The sequence below is a fragment of the Callorhinchus milii genome, unplaced genomic scaffold (assembly GCF_018977255.1).
Source record: "Callorhinchus milii isolate IMCB2004 unplaced genomic scaffold, IMCB_Cmil_1.0 Scaffold3, whole genome shotgun sequence".
In the NCBI taxonomy this organism is placed as follows: Eukaryota; Metazoa; Chordata; class Chondrichthyes; order Chimaeriformes; family Callorhinchidae; genus Callorhinchus; species Callorhinchus milii.
This window is the reverse complement of record NW_024704744.1, coordinates 58,465,791-58,486,506: the sequence shown is the minus strand read 5'-3', so window position 1 is coordinate 58,486,506 and position 20,716 is coordinate 58,465,791. Positions and strand designations below refer to the sequence as shown.

The 20,716-nt window shown below is 37.7% G+C and overlaps 1 protein-coding gene across 1 annotated transcript in view; it reads right to left on the bottom strand.

Annotated features, from left to right (window-relative positions):
• The window catches only part of arid4b (AT-rich interaction domain 4B), a 68,196-nt gene that overhangs the window by 40,994 nt on the left and 6,486 nt on the right, over positions 1-20,716 (bottom strand). Inside the window, exons 3-6 of the mRNA XM_007893834.2 lie at positions 12,359-12,469; positions 6,726-6,791; positions 2,074-2,164; positions 39-118 (exon numbers count right to left, since the gene is read on the bottom strand). Of these exons, the coding sequence (XP_007892025.1) occupies positions 39-118; positions 2,074-2,164; positions 6,726-6,791; positions 12,359-12,469 (348 nt within the window). The remainder of the gene's footprint in view (positions 1-38; positions 119-2,073; positions 2,165-6,725; positions 6,792-12,358; positions 12,470-20,716) is intronic.

Genomic DNA, 20,716 nt, shown 5'->3' with positions numbered 1-20,716 from the left:
TTTAAAGAAAGTTGGCAATGCTGGTTATCACAACTCACCTCACTTTCTGCAAAATGTCGCTCTCCTTTCAGACAAAGTGAAGTACGTCTCAGGGTTTTCTCATCACCATCATCAAACACTATAAAAGGATAATAACTCACTATAATATAACATATTATAACTGGATTCCACTGTACTTGGAAGATTTTTGGTGATAAAACCAGTATGAACACATATATAGCCATTGGTTACTTGAAGGATATTGCTTTTATTCTAATTTAGAAGATGTAATAGAAAATAATACACAGGATGGAATATTAACAATCAGCCTAACCCAAACAGAGACAGAAATGTTACTTCCCCAAGCTATAGATGAGAAAATACTAAAGAGGATTACAAAAAGCTAAAGGGAGTTGCACATGAATAAAATCTCTTTCTTCCAATGACAGATTGTATGATTCAGTTGATATTATTAATGTTAAAAAAACACTAGTCAGCAATATGATCACTAGCAGAGAAATTCTTCTCTGAAACGCATAAAAGTATTGGTGTAGATTTGAAATATTTATATAATTCTGAAAGAACACTACATTTAAAATCCTCCAATACTTATAATATTTAATCAGGTCTCTTTGAGTATGTGCAGGAAATGCGGACATATTCCATACCACATTATTATTTGGTCGCAGAGCAATTCTGATGCAATGCCTAGATTTGGTTTACTTGAAAGTGCAATTGTGTGGTTTACAACGTTCGATCCGGGAGAACTCATTTTTGTCTTTAAGAAAGACATCTTTGATGAATGATAATTGGAAAAAATATTGCAAGTCCATTATATTCATATGCTTAAACTAGGATTTTGGATAGTGAGAAAATGCAGTAACATTATGGGCCATTTTCACTAATGCCTGCTGGCTAACTGCAGTCTTCAGAAAGTACAATCAGAGCAATAAAACACTGCCTTCTGAGTATTATCTCAATGAAACAAGTTCTCGCTTTGATGCTGAATTAAGATATTGCTCTCTAAAGCCTCATTTATATTGTAGTGGCAAATTTTCAGCATACTTTCACTAAAATTCCTCCTATAAAATGAGGCAGGAAAAAATAATCAACAATTGAAGCAAAGCAAAAACAACACATTTCTGAGTCATGAATTTTTGGCTGTTCCAAAGAGACTTAAATTCCAGCTCAGTCTAAAGCTTACCATGATTCAAACAGAATACAAGAGCCACAATACTATAGTAAACACCAAACTAACACTTGCTGACTAACGTCATGTCAAGCTTCAATACAAGAGACAGTACAGTAAAGTTCTACAGTGAATGCAACACCTCAGTTACAGCCTAACTGGCAAGTTACATTAACTAACACTTAATAAAAATTTCTTGAAAAAAGGTTTTGTAGAAATAAGTTTCTTAATAGCATTCAGAAGCATAATTACTTGGTTATCTGAATGGGTATCAACCTTATTATAAAGAAAGCTCTAAGGCTGGTTCAAAGCACTAGACTAATGAATACTGAAATTTGATAAGATTAATTTGCTAAATATTGTCCTCCAGGTTACAGAAGTGACCTTCACTGTGAAACAAAGCAATACCTAGGCAATATTGTAGTTATAGGATCATTTTTTGTAATATATTGTGATTTGAGTTTTTTTTGTAGAACCAGGTTCCTTCATCATTTCAAGGATTTATTATAACTTGCACTGGATCAAGCAGTCATGAAATTGTACACCACCATGCTCCACATACAATCTACTTACTCTACACAAAGTCTACCAAATGCAAAATGCACAGAAAGTCACACAAAGAGTCAAAAACTGTAACTCTGGAGGCTACAGGAGAAAGAGAATATTGGAAAGGAGAAACCTATTTTGCCTGATATGAGTTCATCACAAATTGGGCTCATACTCATATTAATGTTTCGCACAATTCAGCTATCCAACATTTCATACATCATTTGCTGTGAAATTAAATAGTAAAGAGTTTCTTTGTAGTACAAGATTGCCACAAAGGTATTTAATACTGAAATAATATTTTGTATGACATTAACAAAATTAAAATGATTTATTGCCTAAAACAGGGCTCTCCTTACCTACGGTGTACCAGCTTGCATCAGTCAGCTTATTAATGACAGCTTCTTGGTATGTTCCTTCTAGGTTTTTCACTTCAACAATAGCTCCTACCTAGAATCAGAAGTTACACCCATTCAGTAAAACATTTAAAAAGGTTTCACCTACCAGTTGTGACACCAGAGGATTCTTTTTTAGTTTTGCGCTTCTAAGAAATTCTCTCGCTTTTTTTCTGGGGGAGGGCGAGAGCACGTTTTTCTCTTTTCTTGCCGGTCCCCTGTCAGCAAACCCATTCTCTAACACAGAATACACATCAGTGAGCCACTCATTTTGTATGAATGCCGAGAGGTGCATGAATGAGACCTGGGGCACATTCTCACATTTTTCTACCTCACAGCAGGAAGCATCCCTCTTAAGCTCACCAACCTGCAGCTGTGTTTGCTGCCTTGCTTCTCTCCTTTTATTTTAGATTTTGTTAAAATATCTCATTTATATGCCTTGAATTCAGTGGTGTTATTGCACAAGTCAAGCAGTGTAAACAGAAGTCAGGGCTGGAATTGTGGTCCTCATACCAGTTTATTCATATTTACATTTGAGGTTAGTGCTGATTAAACAACTATTTAGTAACCTGTTATTCCAGACTTAAGGATCAATAATATTTGTATTGAAAATGTTGACGTATTTTTCTCTTTAATTGTTTTATCCTCAAGCAATGACTCAGGGTGGCTTAAAGTACTGTTTGAAGGAACTATCTTGTACTTGATCCAAGTGGCTATGCTCCATGGATCGGCCAGGATAATGAAAGCCAAGAATCTGTCGACAGTGAAGACGAATACAGCAAAACACAACAATTGGCACTCGCACATGTTTATTTTCCATCAGAGATCTCTGGATAACAATCAAGAGCAGGAACCCTGGTTGACTGGTTGCTGAAGCCAATTTTGATTACCCAGACTGAACTACTATAGGTCAGAACACAGATTAAACACGGGACTTCCTTGGTTTGTATGACACAATGCCACACATCACAAACAAGGAATATTTATCAACTAAGAAATGGGGTGGAGGGTTGGGGAAGAATGGCCACAATATCAAACGTGCAAATCAAGAAAGGTTGGTAGAAAAATGAACAATGTGAAGCAAAAATTATAATTGTATCTGAACAAAATACTCCAATACTTCAGCCACATAAACTTTGCATTATTGGATTTATTGAAGAAAATGGAAATGTAAAAATCGCATCACATTTTAGGGGTGAAGGAACCCACAGTATAATTTCTATATTATACGGTTTCTCTAGAGGAAGATGTGATCCCATTTCTATGACACCAGTCATTTTTTTCTAATATAGCTTTTTAAGAAAATCCGATAACATTGCACGTTTCCAGTTAAAGGTTATGCCTGCTACCAAATTCTCTTCTCTGGTGTTGAATTTTAACCTATAAGGTGGAAATATAATAAGTCAAATGAAATACACATTGCAGAATCAGAACATAAATATTGCTGTTAGATTTGTTGGTTCTCTCTACTAGACAGAACCCACATTTCTGAATGGAAGATTCTCTGGCTTTCGGTAACCTTTGTATTTGAACATACAGGGGGTTTGGCTTGAATAAGCCATCACACAGATGGGGGGGGGGGGGGGGGGGAGAGCGACGACAAAGGGGAGGCATTCATATAGTATATCTTCAAGACAATGCGGTTCATTATATAAGACCACTTTCATTCATACTTTTTTGGGAAGAGTTCAGAATAAAAAAAAACTTTAAACATTAAACAGAATTCAAAATAAAACAGATCACAATGTAGAAGCTATTGTGATCATGCTCAGGGATGGTGATGTGGAAACAGGGAGCGAACTATTACTTTAGTTGTGCCACCATTAGGGACCATACTATGTACTTAGCGCATGCATAGAGTGCATTTTGCTAGAAGCATATCTCACTCTACTTTTTTGTACTCTTGACAGAGCAGTTTACTTCTGTTAAGCAGGAAAACAATCACTGTCGCCATGTATCAATAATTTTGGCAGAGAACGAATACCAGAATCATGCATATCTTACAGTGTCAAGAGTGAAGGAAGTAACCAATTTATCTTTCCTGTTAAACATGGTTTCATAACAGTCTTGAAAACATATTTTGGTGTTCACAGAATATACTGTAAAGTGAATTGACTGTATATTTGTGGGCGAACGCGGCAGCCAATTGTGCACAGCAATGTCCCACAAACAGTCGTAGATTGAAAATGACCAATTTTATTATTGTTGTTTATTTTGGAGGAATTATTATTAGGCTCTGTGTGGAGTAAGGAAACTTGCCCAAGGTTTCGCCCTCTGCCTGGAATTGAACTCAGGTCTCTCGCTTGCAAAGCGAGTGCTCTAACCACTGAGCTACAGGACTCATTATACAAAGAACCCAGTTGGAAATTGTAAGTGAGGCGAAAGATAGACTTGTTTCCCCTCTCTGCCCCTCCCCTGCCCCCTCCCATACACACTGCTGTATGCAATTGGCTGTCGCGGTTTGCCCACAAAATATACAGTCAATTCACTTTACAATATATTCTGTGAAGTGCTTTGAGACGTCTATGAGATGTGAAAAGCGCTATATCAAATGCAAGGATTATTATTATCAATGGTTAAATTGGCTGCCAACATTCTCAGTCAAGCATTAGACATGAAGAACAGCATTTTGTGCAAAATATTGGAAGGCTTCAGGTAAGTGGTCAAAAATTAAATAGAGAAGCAGGAAAGGAAGAAGGATTATAAAAATCCCAGTCACATCCTCAAACATCCCATCTTTCTGTTCCAGTTTGGAGGCCTTCTCATATTCTATAATTGTTCAATGGCTACCAATATTCCTATTACAAACAACCTTTTTTTAAAAAAACATTCTTTATGTCAATGTAGCAGTCACAGAGAATATTTAAAAATTGGAATCAAAAGATAGAACAAGATATTGCTTTGGGTTTATGCACACAGTAGGTAGTACAGACATCAGTGGAGGTAAAAGTCTTTCAATGTTCTCAAATTTTAACAATATACGCATTCTATTCACGAAAAGAATCAATGGTCAAATAGTTCACAAAAGATTGAAAGCAGCAGGAGCACAGGCTGGCAACCTGATAATAAAGGTACCCCTCAGAGACAACATAGCATGCTGCAATTTACAGCACTGTTCCAGATCACATATGAATAGTGCAATTTAAAAAAAAAATTGAAACTCAAATTAGCACATTATATATACTAATGTATTTTACAGCAGAAAGCATAGGAGCTAAAAATAATTTCGACACAAGAGATCGAATGAATCAATGATCAATACTGTAATCAAGCCAACTACTAGTAGTGTTAAAGTCAAAATTAACAGTAACTGAATCACATTTTAACCTTTTAATTTTGAAAGCTCACATCAATCTAAATCAAGCCTTGTTTTATACCGTACATGTTGTCATGTCAATGTTTTTAATACAATTCATTCATTTTTAATATCAATTACAATGACTGTTCTCTATAAGATTACAAATCAGATGTAAAATAATCAAAATGCTTATAATTGCACCTCACAGAATGGGTCAATAACATCAATACATCCAATCCACAGCAGAACATACTTTACTGTACACAACACTATGATTTATTATATTATTATTAACTACAGAATCGTGTTACCAACTGGTAGGATTAGAGATTAGTGATAGGGTTTACCTCTTGCCTAAAACTCAATTGCGGGTTTCAGGTTAGTTAACTTGTGGAATCGGATTTATAGCCTATTCATTTCCTAACATATATCTATATGAAACTGGAATACATAGAAGTTCAGAAATATTCATAGCACACATGTTCTGGAGACTTCAGCAATACTGCCAATCTTACTTCTTAAAATTAACTTAAAATATAGTGGTTTTGCATTATTAAAATGCTCTAAATTTGTAGACTGAGGCTCTCTGGTACCAACTGCAAAGCAATACACAAGCCAAAGTACTACAGATTGTGTTATGTATGTTTTAGTACAAAACAAAATTGCGCTCTAAATATTACCTCATTTTAATTCTATGTCTATCACTTTGGTTCATCAGAAGTTAGACTGAGCTCCAAGGAAGAGATGGCTGAAAAGGGACAGAATCACTACACCAACATCTCTGATGTAGATGCGGAATTAGTTGTAGCAGGGATTAATGAACTGCTGAACTTCTGTAAATTGCAGATGTGTTTCCTTATCCTCATTATTAAAAATGTTTTTATCCCAACCCTGCAAAAATTCCTGCTGCAACAGTTTGAGGTTGGGAGGGAGTAAAAAAATACTGAGTTTGACAAGAATGTCACTCTACAGCATTATTCTGATGTTAAAATATAGCTCAATATGTCAAAGCCAGAAGTGAGGTAGAATAAGCCCACGTGGTGGAATTATTCACTCACTTGCGACTTTATCTCATGAGCTATTCAGTCAATCCCCATCATGGAAACGTTTAGCATCATTGTTGGATAAGATATATGCTGTAAATTCCAAAAACAACATTTAGCCATAATTTTAAATATAGAATACGCCAAGCTTCGGGAACTTTAATCTCAGTCATGATGTGCAGTAAATCTCAGAACAAATACAATATTTCACTTCATTCGAAACCTTAAATAACTTGTGCTACCTGATGTGGCTGTTAAGAAAAATAAAACTGTACCTTCAGCGGACCCTTGATATGTTCATCTTGCACTTCAACAGTTGATGAATCATGTTTGAATGTTACCTGGAAAAAAGCATAAATATATCCCCATCATACTAGTGCGCAAGCATACAAATTCAACAGGTATTTTATTAATTCAGAAAATAATAGTTAACTTTTGACTAACAGTAATTACTGTGCATTACCTTTCTAATTCATCCATTGACCATATAATTGAAGCATGTTTTATATAATCATTCAATAATTGCAGTTCCACAGTGTTCAAGGAAAGATGCTCCTTGGTGAAACAGCTGTATTTAACTGCTTCAGAAGCAAACAACTAAAGCTTTCCTAGATGAGAAGCATTGCTTTCTATCTGAATTTCAAGGCACGGAAATGGCTTGTTAAGATTTGGAGGAGCACCTGGTCGTAAAGGACTATTTTTATGAAAAATAAATCTCTTAAAGCCATTTAAGGGAAATTGAAAAGAAATACTGCACATACTTTTGAAAACAAAATGAAATAAAAAGGCCAAAATGGTTGAATGAGGAGGCGAAAACCAACAATGTAATTAGCAAATGAGGTTTAATACCAATACAAGTTACAACATATAGGACCCAGGAACAGGAAATACAAGTGCTCCATGGATGGGATTGATCTTGCCAAGGGGGAAAAGTTGAAGTCGCGACCCTAGTCGCTCACCATAACAGTGTGAGAAAGCAATAAACAAGACAAACAGAATACTGAGCTAGATTGCTAAGTCAGCAGAGTTTAGATTCCCAGCTATCATGTTCAGACTGTACAGTGCTCTGGTCAGACTGCACCTTGTATGTTGCAGACAGCTCTGGTCATAAGGGGGCTGCCCAAGCCTGAGAGACAGTACACAGGAGAAACGCAAGGATGACCCACAGCATTAGAGGCTTGAGCAACGATTAGACAAGCTAAGGCTCTTCAGTCTTGAGAGAAGGCGACTCGGAGGGCACCTCATGGAGGTGTATAACATTTTAAATGGGATTAAAAAGTAAACCCAGATTAATGGTTTAGGATGCTGAAAGGCAGTACTACAAGATTTATCGGTTTAGAGTTTGTTAAGGGCAATTTCAGGGCAGTCATGAGGAAGTTTTTCTTTACACGGTGGGTAATCATCAACTGGAACAAGTTTCTAGGAAAGATGGTAGAGGCCAGCACACTGGACTCATAAAAAACAGGTTGATGCAGAGATGGGGGTACGGTAGGGTTGGTGTTTTGGAGGGATGAGGGAGAATGAGCCAAACCCATTTTTCCAACCAGACCAATCTTGTAATCCCTTCATGCTCTGGCACCTCCCTACCACTCCAATCTGCTTATCCCACAACCTCTGACCTTCTGCATGTCCCTCGTGCCCTCTGTTCCACCATCGGCGGCTGCACTTTCAACCACCGCGCCCTGAAACTCTGGAACACTCTTCCTCTATCCCTCCACCTTGTCTCTTTCTTTTCCATCTTCAGGTCATGCCTGATGACCTTCCTCTTTGACTGTGTCTAAGGTTACCGCCCCACCCCAACTTGGCATTGTGCTCCACCATTGTAAAGCGCTCTGGGCCACTACCCTGCTTGAAGGGTGCTATATAAATCTAAGTTGTTGTTGTGATCCAGGGGCTTATTGGCTAGAACACATGAAGAAAGTCCATCTCTTTTCAAACAATGCTGTGGAATCTTTACCATTAATACCAGGCAGATAGGACCTCATTTGAAACACAGAACCTCCAACAATGCAATGTCCCTTAGCACTACTTTGAAGTTTGAACCCACAACCTTCTGACAAGAATTCTACCTACTGAGCCAGGCTGAAACATGAACAATATCTGAATACAAAAAGCATTCAATTAAGCAGACTGGCCAAGAAACACCAAATGGATTCTGATGTAAATAAGTGCAAGATAGCATACAATTGTTTCTTGTTCTAGTATATTAACACTGTATACATCGAAAGGATGTCCATTACGATCTGATCACAACAGACAGATGGAAAAAGCTACATGTGAGATCATCCACAGAAACACTCCAGGCAACATGAAGCTGTTGAAGCTGTTGTTTACAAGGGTTAAAATTAAATTAAAAAGTGTCAAGCAGAACTAGAAATTGGGAGATTTTTCCCATGGAGTATTACACATGTGCAACTCTCACCAAAAGCAGTTTACGCTCCGTTGATTAACTTCTTCAGAAAAGAATAGCTAAGTATCTATGGAGAAATGTCTGGGAGGGAATAAGACCAGATTGTATAGTAGAGACGGTGGTTGGATAAACAATCAAGATTGTATTTGATTATCTTTGGGGTTCTGGGAGCAGCTACAGAATCTGCTTTCCCCAGGGGAAAGCAGTGCGTGAAATTTGTGACAAGACCGTGGAAGAAAAAGGCTCGAAAGCCAAGAGGCTTTTACTTGTTCCATGCTTTTATTATGCAACAAACTCTCTTAAATACAGATTGCATGTTACTGAAAAATGTGAAAAATAACTAACACATCAGGATTGTTGAAAACAAAAAAGTTCGGGCAGTTTCTACGATAAGAATAAATCATACTCTTTTAAAACCAGTCGAAATTCTAAGCGTCCCCAATTGTCTTCCCTCTATCGTCCCCAATCTTTTCACCTCCTCTATTCACTATTTTAACTTTTTTAACTTTTATATTGTTGCATACACATTCTCTATTTAAGGAATAAACTTACCTATATTACTGCACTCTGTGAAACTTGCATCTCTAGACTTCAAGCTATCGTTTTCAGACAGAGACTGATCATTTAAAGTTTATTCTGATCAAGTTACTGGAGCAACCAACTTTATGAGATATTGAGATCAACAACAACTTACATTTATACAGCACCCTTCACATAGGGCAGAATCCCGGAGGTCAACTGTAGCAATCCCTCTACTGCTTTGGCTGAGATCAGTTCATTGTGTCTGTTGCTATGCCATACAACTTCACAATTTTATTTCTAATTTTCATATCTTAGCTATGACGGATTTCCTAATGGCAGCTAAAAGTATCAAACCCAGAGGCTCTGCTGAAGGAATCCCCAATTATGATATGGAATGCAATTGTTAGGAGCTCCAACTGGCTGTCACAGCCCATTGCTCCCAAGTTGTAAAGCTTGTATCTACCAAAAGGGATCTGACCCAGACCTAATAATAATAATAATAATCCTTGCATTTGATATAGCGCTTTTCACGTCAGGAGGACGTTCCAAAGTGCTTCACAGAACACACTGTAAAGTGAATTGACTGTATATTTGTGGGCGACCTGCCACCTTAATGAGAATGATTAACGTAATCTTCAGCAACAGGGACTAAATTACAAGATTTCCAAAAGGATTTGTAAATAGCTGATCTGAGATGCATTAAGCGGACACTCTGGAACTATGGTCCAAGGTGACTTCACAGATGTTGAAACTGAGATTGGCATCAAAGTGGAGTTTCACAGGGTTGACCACAACTCATCCATTATTCGTAAGTTACTAATCTTTTTTTTTTAAATCTTCCGCAAATTACACCCCAATGTTAAAAAAATTCTTACATGCCAATCTGAGCAGATGTGGATAATAATGAAAACTTTGGCCATGGAATTCTACTCACATAGGTACTTGTAAAGTACCTTGGGACGTCCTCCCGACATGAAAGGCACTATACAATGTAATTTGTTGTTGTTGTTGTAGCAAAGAGAGCAATACGAGACAAAAAGAACCTTTCATAAATTTATCTAAACACATTTATGTATGAATCGTGCTGTCTAGCACCATTTATGGGATACAATTTTTTCATTTCAATTAATTGCCGTTGTTTTCAGCTGTTTTTCATTAAAAAGATCGGAGCAAAATTGTGCAAAACCACTATTTATGGACTAAATTGTTCCACTGCTAATCCAAAAGAAAGTTAAATGCACATCAGTGCTTTATAAAGCAGCATAACTCTAACACAAACTATTAAAAACAAAAATCCTGGATTAAAAAAGTTTAGTCAGATACTTCTCTTTTGAAATCCAGTTTAATGTTAAGATTCATCCATGTGTCAAGTCCTTCACGGTCTTGCTTCTTCTTACCTCTGTGACCTGCTAACATTATATTGACCTGTCCGCTCCCTCCGCTCAGCAGGCTCCATCCTGCTCCATCATCGGCGGTTGGGCTTTCAGTCTCTCTGCCCCCACACTTTGAAACTAAACCCCTCATTCCCGTCTCCTCTTCGAGCGGGTCGTTGGTCACCCGCCTATCCCTAGCCTCGCTGCCCTCCACCTCTCCTGATCCCAATCCCCTACTCGGGTCCAAATCTCTGACTGCCCAGCACATTGGGACATCCTTCCAACGTGAAAGGCATTATTACACAACAAATTTAATTCGTTGTATAATTCTACTGCTGTACAGTCATATTAGAGCGCAACTGTCAGAAATAAAACAACTGCAAATAACTCTATATGAACATACGATGGAACACTACATCCTGCATTGTTTAGTATATAAGACATGCAGAATGAGGTAACATGGATAAATCATGTGAACCTTGCTTTTTCAGTTAAATGTCATTGTATTATATTCATTATCCTTCATAGTTTCTCCTATGAATCATGTAACTATTCTGCAGTAAGAACTGGCTCACTCAGACTACATAATTTCAGCTCTAAAGTGGCCTTTTGGGATTTTTATAAGGCAACAGCATGATCAAAAAGTTTGTATCAAAATCTTCTCTTTCCTTCCTGGCTTATAATGTGGCATTCACGGAGCAGATTCACGTTTTGCAGGTAACAGGTGCTGTACACATGAATTACCTGCCCATAGTCCTAAAAGCTGATGAATGATGATGGCTACACTGAAGAATTAATGATCTCACACACACCCCAAAGCAAGCGCATGTGTGAACACACACAAAAGTAAAAATTACAGGCATCTCACATGGCTTTATAATTGGATCTCAAATCCTTGCATAAACGATGTGTCCCACACTCACTATTAAATCAATTAATTAAAAACTCCACCACCTGGATACTCACCCGCGCAAAACTCCATATTTCATCACACCAGGTTCCACTTGCTCCCAATTACCAAACGGATCAATTTCAAGATCCTCTCACAAGTTTTCAAGTCCCTTCATGCCCTCGCACCCTCCCTACCTATCCGATCTGCTTACCCCGTACTCCACTACTCGCTAGCTCCGCTTGGCTGGCCATCCACCATCGGTGACCGTGCCTTCAGCCACTACACCCCGAAACTCTGGAACTCTCTACCTCAATCCCTTCACCTTCCCCACCTTCAAATCCCACTTGAAGACCTTCCTTTTTGAGGTGCTTTCAGTCACCTCCCACCTCCCTCTCCCCCTGGCTCGGGGAGAAAGGCGCTATATAAATGCAAGTTGTGGTTGTTATTATTATACTGGCAGTAATATCAGTCATTTGTATAGTTTGTATAATTTGTATAGCCAAATCATCTCTCAATGCTCACCAGGATAAATGCTCTGTATAGATCCATATACTTTGGGAGATGCAGATCTTATTTAAGCACCTTCCAGCATCAGGAAAGGTGCAAAATAGTGAAAAGTACATAAAATACATGTCACCAATACTATGGATAGAGAAAACAATTTAGTCAGAAAACTGGTGGAATATTAATTGACATATCTAATATATCTACCTTAACTTTAACCAGCCGTTTTGCAGTCTTGATCTTGGCTTCACAGAATGCCCCTCGATACTTGGCACTGACATCGGTACCAACGGTCAGATAAGGAGGTTCATCTATTGCCTGCAAGAGTAAACAGAAATATTACAGCATTGTCTTGGCTAGACTTAGGTAAACATAGCTTTGACAACTGCATATAACATAGTGGTCTATTACACTTTTGAGAGGAGCTCTCACCTTTTTTTTAAAAAAATCAACACAGAACAAAGTTCTGTGAATGATGGCTCAATGCCAATGCTGTGTTGTAATTTTGGAGTCTCTGCTTCCCATTCCTCTCAATAGAGGGAAATTGTGACATAGCAGCATGATTACACACCAGTGCATTAGCGGAGTCACATTCAAAACAAAATTCTATGGTTACACAAAGCTATATCTATTAATTAACAGACTGATTCTAGTAAAACTGCCTTTTAGACAAAGGGGACACTTTCACCATAAACAGTATGGCACAACTGATTTTTGTTTACAATATATCTGAAAATGTAGACATGGTTGCATCTAGAGATACTACTGCCTTACAAAGACATGGATTCAATTGCATGAACCTCATTGTGACAATGCCTCTTTCTCAGTCCCAGGCTAATGTAGAATCAGGAGCCAAGCGCTGCTACCCAGACTACTTAGCAGGGATGAACTGGATAAATTTTAAAATATACCATATTATTTACGTGCGGAAAACTATAGAAAATAAAACAAGTACCCCAAACTTACATCTCCCAATTCAGACAACTGCAAGTCCTAAACGTGAGTAGATTTTAATAATCTCACTAAGATTTATGCTTTAACACAAAAACAGAATATATACTGATTATGTGGGAAATGTTATTCAGTTTGGGGAACTGTTTTTATGCTGACAATTTCACAATCACTGTTGACAAAGCTTGCATTGCACTCCACAATTGAGAAGACTTGCAACACAACACCAAACAATTCATGGTTACGGCACCAACACTACAACAAGATCTAGAAATCATTTGCTATGATTACCTGATAATTTTGATGAATCTATTTCCACTTGCCCTATTTCTACGTTGGATACTACCTTGGTTTCTATTCTTTAATCTATCTCTTTCTCCAATCACATTACTGACTCCCGAAAAGCAACCATAATCACTTTCTTCTATAATTGCAATAGTTGTACAGAAAAGACTGAGGCTTTGTCTAGATTTAGACCTGAAAACCTTCCTCTTCGACAGCGCTTACAGCCACCTCCCCAACCCCATGGCTTGGAGTCAGGCTCCGCCACTGTTAGGCACCCTGAGAAGCTACCCTGCGTGCAAGTTGTTGTTGGTGTTGTAGTTACAGGAAAATCTGTTCAAGGCTTTCCTCGAGGTTGCCACGCTTATTGTCTTATTGATTTAAAAAATGGTTTGAATAATCTTGCCAATACACATAAGCTCCGAATTATAGTATTTTCAAGGGTAACTGAATACAAACCTCTGTAACAAGGGTTATTGAACATTCAGCTGAGCTGAAAGTAATTACAATAGGCTTCTTCTGTTAACTTCAAACCACAATAAAAAAAATTGGATGGTGAAAGGTTTTCTTACAAATTAAAATACCTTAGTATGCACTAAAGAAAATTCAACCAGCAATTAAACTTCTGAAACTGCCTATAGAAGAATGAACATACAAGGACGAGTTACAAGACTGTAATCTCAATTTACATCATATACATACACTGTCCAATTAACTTCAGAACTTAACTGGCAGAACTAACTGTATGCAAACCACATGCAACATAACAAGAGTGAATAATCCTTGTTTCATTAATTAATTTAATGAAACACTGATTGCCAACACAACATGTACCAAGAACATATGAATGCAGCTGTTGGCAAAACACACTAGGAATATCATTAACCACCATTTCCTAACCAACCTAGGTTCTGATTATTTAAATCATTAACCAGCTGAAAACCAAAATGGCTTGAAAAGCAGCAAGATTTTAACACAGCGAAATTGGTCTTTTATTAATGTTACAATATTTGGCACTTAATTTATATTGAAAAGACCTAATCTGGAACTTTGAATATATGTAGCTAAAAGACAACAATTTCACTCCAACTTGCTGAGAAGGTTTCAGAGTACAACAAAATAACCTTTGGTCTCCTGATGCCACAATTGTCTGGCTAACATTGGAAAGTGTGTTGCCTGCTCCAAATTTACCTCAGAATAGTTTCTCCAGTAGGCATAGCTGTATCAAAATTAACATTCTAATCTAAAACGCATACAGAAATTCCATGATTACATTTCTTCTCGTACTTTTTTTGACACTGAATATCACAACACCTCTGAAACCTTCTCAGCAAGTTGGAGTGAAATTGTTGTCTTTTAGCTACATATATTCAAAGTTCCAGACTAGGTCTTTTCAATATAAATTAAGTGGCAAGTATTGCACACCTCTATTGGACAGACAAAAAAAACTTGATATCCACCCATTGACAGATGTGTTTTCAATCTGAATGTATTTGACTTCCCAGAAGAGACATTTCTATCTTCAATGCATGTGCACAACACAACTGTTACACATGCAGCACGGGTACAGTAGTAAGACAATTATAGACCCAGATCTAAGTTGATCAAACAATCATGTCTATAAAATGCTATCTGAGGCATGACTGTACTGTGGTCTTTAGAAATGCAATATGTGTCACTGGTGTGTATTCTGTTCTATTTGCTTATTCCTGCACTTCAGTTCCTTAGAAGCCCTTTGAACTTAGAAGCCCTGAATCAGATCAGAATATTCATAGTATTAGTTTTGCTGCATGAATTAAATCTCCAGAACCTGAAGCAAGTTTTCCATTCTCTAATTTGCTTAGACATTGAGAATACTTTCTGCATCAGAGGACATCCAGTGCATTTACTTCGGTTCATGATGCACTTGCCAAAGTTCACTTTAGAGACATTTCAAGGCCGAGGCCCAACAGCTGATTGACCGCTGCTCTCAAGCTTCCACATCAAAAATTCCATACAGCTGCTCTCTAAATGAAACGTTTTATACTGAATTATACTGTACCATAATATCTGTGGAGTATCAGGCGTACAGTATATTGCAATACTGAAATAATTATTCCCATAACTGAGTTTTTGCCGCCCAGTCATTTTAAAATCATTTTCCAATCTCTGGAGACGCACAGAATACTTTCAATAAAATGGAGCGCCCATTTCTGAGAATAGAGTTAAAGACCACAAGATTTTAAAATACCTTTACCAAATTTATGTTCTCACTGTATCACAAACGTATCCAGCAATAGTAGGTAATGATGTCATTTATTCCAAATGATGCAGGTTAACAGATACAAAAATAGTTTTGTGGAATAAGATCTCATCTTTTACAGCTGTAGTGGCCAACCTGTTGCTTGAGGGCTGGAAGTGGCCCACTGGGCCGTCAAGAAGCCCCACCCAAACATTCACACAGGTCTAGGCAAGTCCATGTTCGATCTGCAGTGTGTTTTCAGTTTAGCTAAATCAGTGGTGGCCAACCAAGGGGTTGTCCATTTTCTTTTGTGTTAGCCAGGTGTCTGAGATAGATTGTTGAAATAGAATATGCTCTCTTCCTGGAGGGATGCATCCTGCTTACCTAATTCCAGAAAGTATTATGCGGATTGGTTGCCAAGAGCCAAGGCTTGGGGATCTCAGAATGTGTACTGGGTTAACTCCTGGAGTCTAATCAGCTAAAACTGCATAGCTTGCCATTGATAGCACTGTCTGACAAGTATTGCCACTGCTTGTCCAGCTAGGACCACTTATCGTTTGGGCTTTGGCTTGCAGGGTTAACAGGAGCCGAGTCAGAGGATTCCCTGCCCCCAGTGACTGGTCTACTCTTCCATATCCTGCTGATGAGCCCTGGAATACTGCGGACCTGCCTAGCTCAGGAACCTGACTACCAAGACTGTTGGGGATGGGGAGCCAGTGAAACCAAGTGAGGATTTGGGCAATAGTATTAGCTGGTACAGGAGAGGAATCACAGAGTTCTGAATAGTTTGAGGGCTGTGCAGGCAAGAGCTGGGAATTCAGTGAGCAGGGCATTAGCATAGTCAAGCCTTGTCATACAGGAGTGGCCCTCTAGGCGAGGGAAGGGGCAGAGAGATAGAGTTTGTGTCATCCACTTTGATGTGGGATCATACAGTTGGTGAAGAGCAGAGGACAGAACCCTGAGAGACAGTTAAAAAATAGCATCAGAGGCTGTACAAAATCTCATGGGATAAGACTTAGATGCCACAAATAGGCTGAGCTGATAGCTCACATGAAATAACTTACTGGGTATTCCCTTCCACAACAGATTCAATAATTTTAATAATGAGATGGAAGCACATTGACTTTAAAAATGAATTAAATGGGTCAATGTGATGTCACTGTGAATCCTTTTTTACATTCTCTAGTTATGTCATGGATTACATCAATCTCGGCATGAAATATTAAAAATATGCAAAGTAAATGTCATACACACATCAGTCAGTTTGGTTCAGTTGGAATCACTCTCAGCTCCGGGTTAGAAGGTTGTGGATTTGAATTTACAAGATTTTCTTATACGGTACCCAGGAAGCTCTGCAACGTTCGAGATGCTATCCTTCAAACAAGATGTTAAATCCACATCGGATCTTTTATTTCCAAGAGATGGTAAGGAGATGCTCCTTATACTTATCAGCATTTAAATATGTCCTGTAAATCTTAACTACTTTATTTGTAATTTGTTCTAGAAGCATCTACCAATCGAAAAATGTGATCAGCCTATTTTTACTGACCACTTTTCCGGATAAGTTTTCCATGAATGGTTAACTTAAGATAAATTTAAAAGTCAAACATAAAAATAAACAGATATATTATAATGCAATCAATGAAAATAAACATTTTCGCAAACTCTTTAGTGGGATTTATCAAAACATTTCCCATTTTTAGCAAAAGGTGTGTGTTAAGAGCCCAATATGAAAATTATTAAACCTCCTTTACATGGACGTAAAGTCTATTGAGTTGTGTGGGCAACATATCAAAGGAACTGTAATAATTCCAGTTGTGAATAATGGTTACTAGCAAAGTGTGAGAACCTACATGGATAATGGACAGAATAACTTTTTTTTTAAAAATGTTCCTTATTTTCAACTCAATGTGATCTGGACGAAAAGCTATACTTTTGATTCTCATACACGTACTGTGCAACTATATGAACTCAGAAAAAAACTGCAATGGGGTTTTCAAAATTCATATCAATATTATATATATGCACCAATACCAATCCATAAAATCAGTTCAATACATGCAAGCTAATTTCAGGAAGTCAGAAACAGATTCTAAAATGCACAGCTCATTGTATTATAACTACTGTAAAATAAAAATCACTGACAACATACTCATTTGCTACAGGTCGAATTGTTTCACAATAGTGAATAACCCAATATAACAAACTCCAGATACCCTGGTTAAAAGACTTAAAATACCAGAGTAACAAATCATTTCTGATTTATTCCAAATTAAACAAATACTGTCAGTGTTTGCAATGGTACATTTTAGCTGGTTTAACTCCAGCAATACTCCAATCCACTCTGAGGTCTCCAAGCCTCGCTCGTGCCAACCCATGCCTAAACTTTCTGGAATCGGGTAAATAGGATGTTCCCCTCTGGGGAGAGAGTAAGCATTCAACACCAGACAAACAGAGACCACACACACAGAACTTTCAGTAGATTGATTCAAAGAATCTTAAACCTGTGTCAGATAAACAGCTTACCAAATAAAAAAATAACAAACGTCTGATCCAAACATAAAGCTGTTCAATTATATGTTCAATGATGTCTACAATATCAAATTGAACCCAGAGAAAAAAACACTCCAGAATCTGTTCACTTTTATGTGTTCAAATTCAAGTTGAAAAAAGATTAAATCAGCCAAATTAACGTTTTCCAAAGTGTGGTATTTTCATCTCGAATTTAAAAAAAAATCACAGCACAATCTGAATTTAACTATTTTCCATAGCAAACTAGTTACAAAGTACATATCGGGAACTCAGTTTGTTCTTGATTTTAAAAATTGCAAGAATCCTACTAATCCGGGTGGTCATATTTCTACAAGTTCATGTAATTTCTACCCACTAATGCTCTATTAGTTAAGCAGTTTGGATTCATAAAAATGTTGCTGTTTTACGAATGTATTCTATATAATGGCTCAGAGTTTATATACAATGTACACCTATATATATATCTATATATTGTATAAATATATCTATATATGTTATATAAATATTATATAAATATATATATTATATAAATATATATACCTTGATATACCTTAGCCCTCAAATTGTCTGCGTTTCTTGGTTTCTAAAAGTGTGTTCCTAATTTGTTATTTTCATCTCTACCTACAAGTATCCATTGTTCCACATGTTGCAGCCTCCAGGAATGTTGCAATCACAATACACGACTGTGTGTAAAAAGAGGCAAGGATTATTATTATCATTTGCAACTAACATGTCATTTCAAAGTAGCACTTGCAAAAATCTACAATGGAGACATTTTACATTGGTAGTGCTGAAGTCCTGATAAATGTAATCACTTACAGGATTTTGAAATTATAATAATAATCCTTGCATTTGATATAGCGCTTTTTACGTCTTCTCGACGTCTCAAAGCGCTCCACAGAATAGACTGTAAAGTGAATTGACCGTATATTCGTGGGCGAAACGTGGCAGCCAATTGCGCACAGCAGTGTCCCACAAACAGTCGTGGATTGAAGTGACCAATTTATTATTGTTTTAGGAGGGATTATTATTAGGCTCTGTGTGGAGTAAGGAAACTTGCCCAAGGTTTCGCCCTCTGCCTGGAATTGAACCCAGGTGTCTCGCTTGCAAAGCAAGTGCTCTAACCACTGAGCTACAGAACTCCACAATTATTGGTCGACTGCTCCCACAACACTTTCATCAAACTTAAGCAAAGCAGCTTGATTGAACTTTGAGCCTGGTTTTCATTCTATGCGATTAACTGCTGCTGCTGCTGCTGGCAAAATACTGTAGGATTCTAAAATCACACTGTAATAGTGTGCCTTGTAAAGCACATCCAGAAATGGACACCATCATGTTACTTTTCCACATTTTGTCACCAAAAATATTAAAGAAGCTCAATATTTTCAATGCAAGATTACAAAAACACAGGACTGCATATATTCAGCTTCCCACGTGCACCTGTACTGATGCTGGCTAATTAACTTTTTAAAACGTTTGCGCAGTTGAATCACATGAAAAGATACAGTTGGACCCATTATACTGCTCTCTGCTTTAGATAGAGGGTGCATCATGGACCCGAAGCATACCAGAAATTCAGAATACTTCTGGCAATGAATGGCTGGTTTCCTGGATATAACGCAGCTCACAAGACTACCACGAGCACCGGCATCACATCAACCTCACAAGATCAGTCGCCTGCTTTAATAATAATAATAATCCTTGCATTTGATATAGCGCTTTTCACGTCTGCTCGACGTCTCAAAGCGCTTCACAGAATAGACTGTAAAGTGAATTGACTGTATATTTGTGGGCAAAACGCAGCAGCCAATTGCACACAGCAGTGTCCCACAAACAGTCGTGGATTGAAAATGACCAATTTATTATTGTTTTGGAGGCATTATTATTAGGCTCTGTGTGGAGTATGGAAACTTGCCCAAGGTTTCGCCCTCCCTGGAATTGAACCCAGGTGTCTCGCTTGCAAGGTGAGTGCACTAACCACTGAGCTACAGGACTTTGGTTCCATATCAGGGTCAATGTCATCACGGAAGCACTAACCAACGGCCCATTATTAAGTGGTCCGGCTTTTTTTATTATCATATGTCAAAAGACACTTCTACATATCCCAGAAACAGTAATGCTAGAAAGAACACAACAGAGGGACAAGAATTGCCATATTCACGATCTCCCCATGATCTGCATTTACTTTGTTAGTCAAGGTTTGGGACAAAAGAGTCGCTTCCCATGTTTCTTGAGGGTGATTCTTTGTTGCTGGAAATCCATGTACTGGACCATCCCAGCCAAGGATAGTATCATACCGAGGAGGGAGGGAATAAATATGGTATAGCAAAAGAAAATAGCAGTACATTTAAAAGAGTAGTTTGAAAAAAAGTCTCAAGAAACAATTAGAAAAGAGAAGGGAATTTCTTTGTGGGTACTGGCCAATAATTAGATTATATACCTCACAGCAATTTGCTGATCAAGACAGTTGCAATATATATCTATAAAAACCTATCTTATATACTTGACAGTAGGTGTGTGAAGTACTTTGAGATGGGTTCAAAGTGATAAGATGCTATGAAGACATTTTTTTTTCTTTC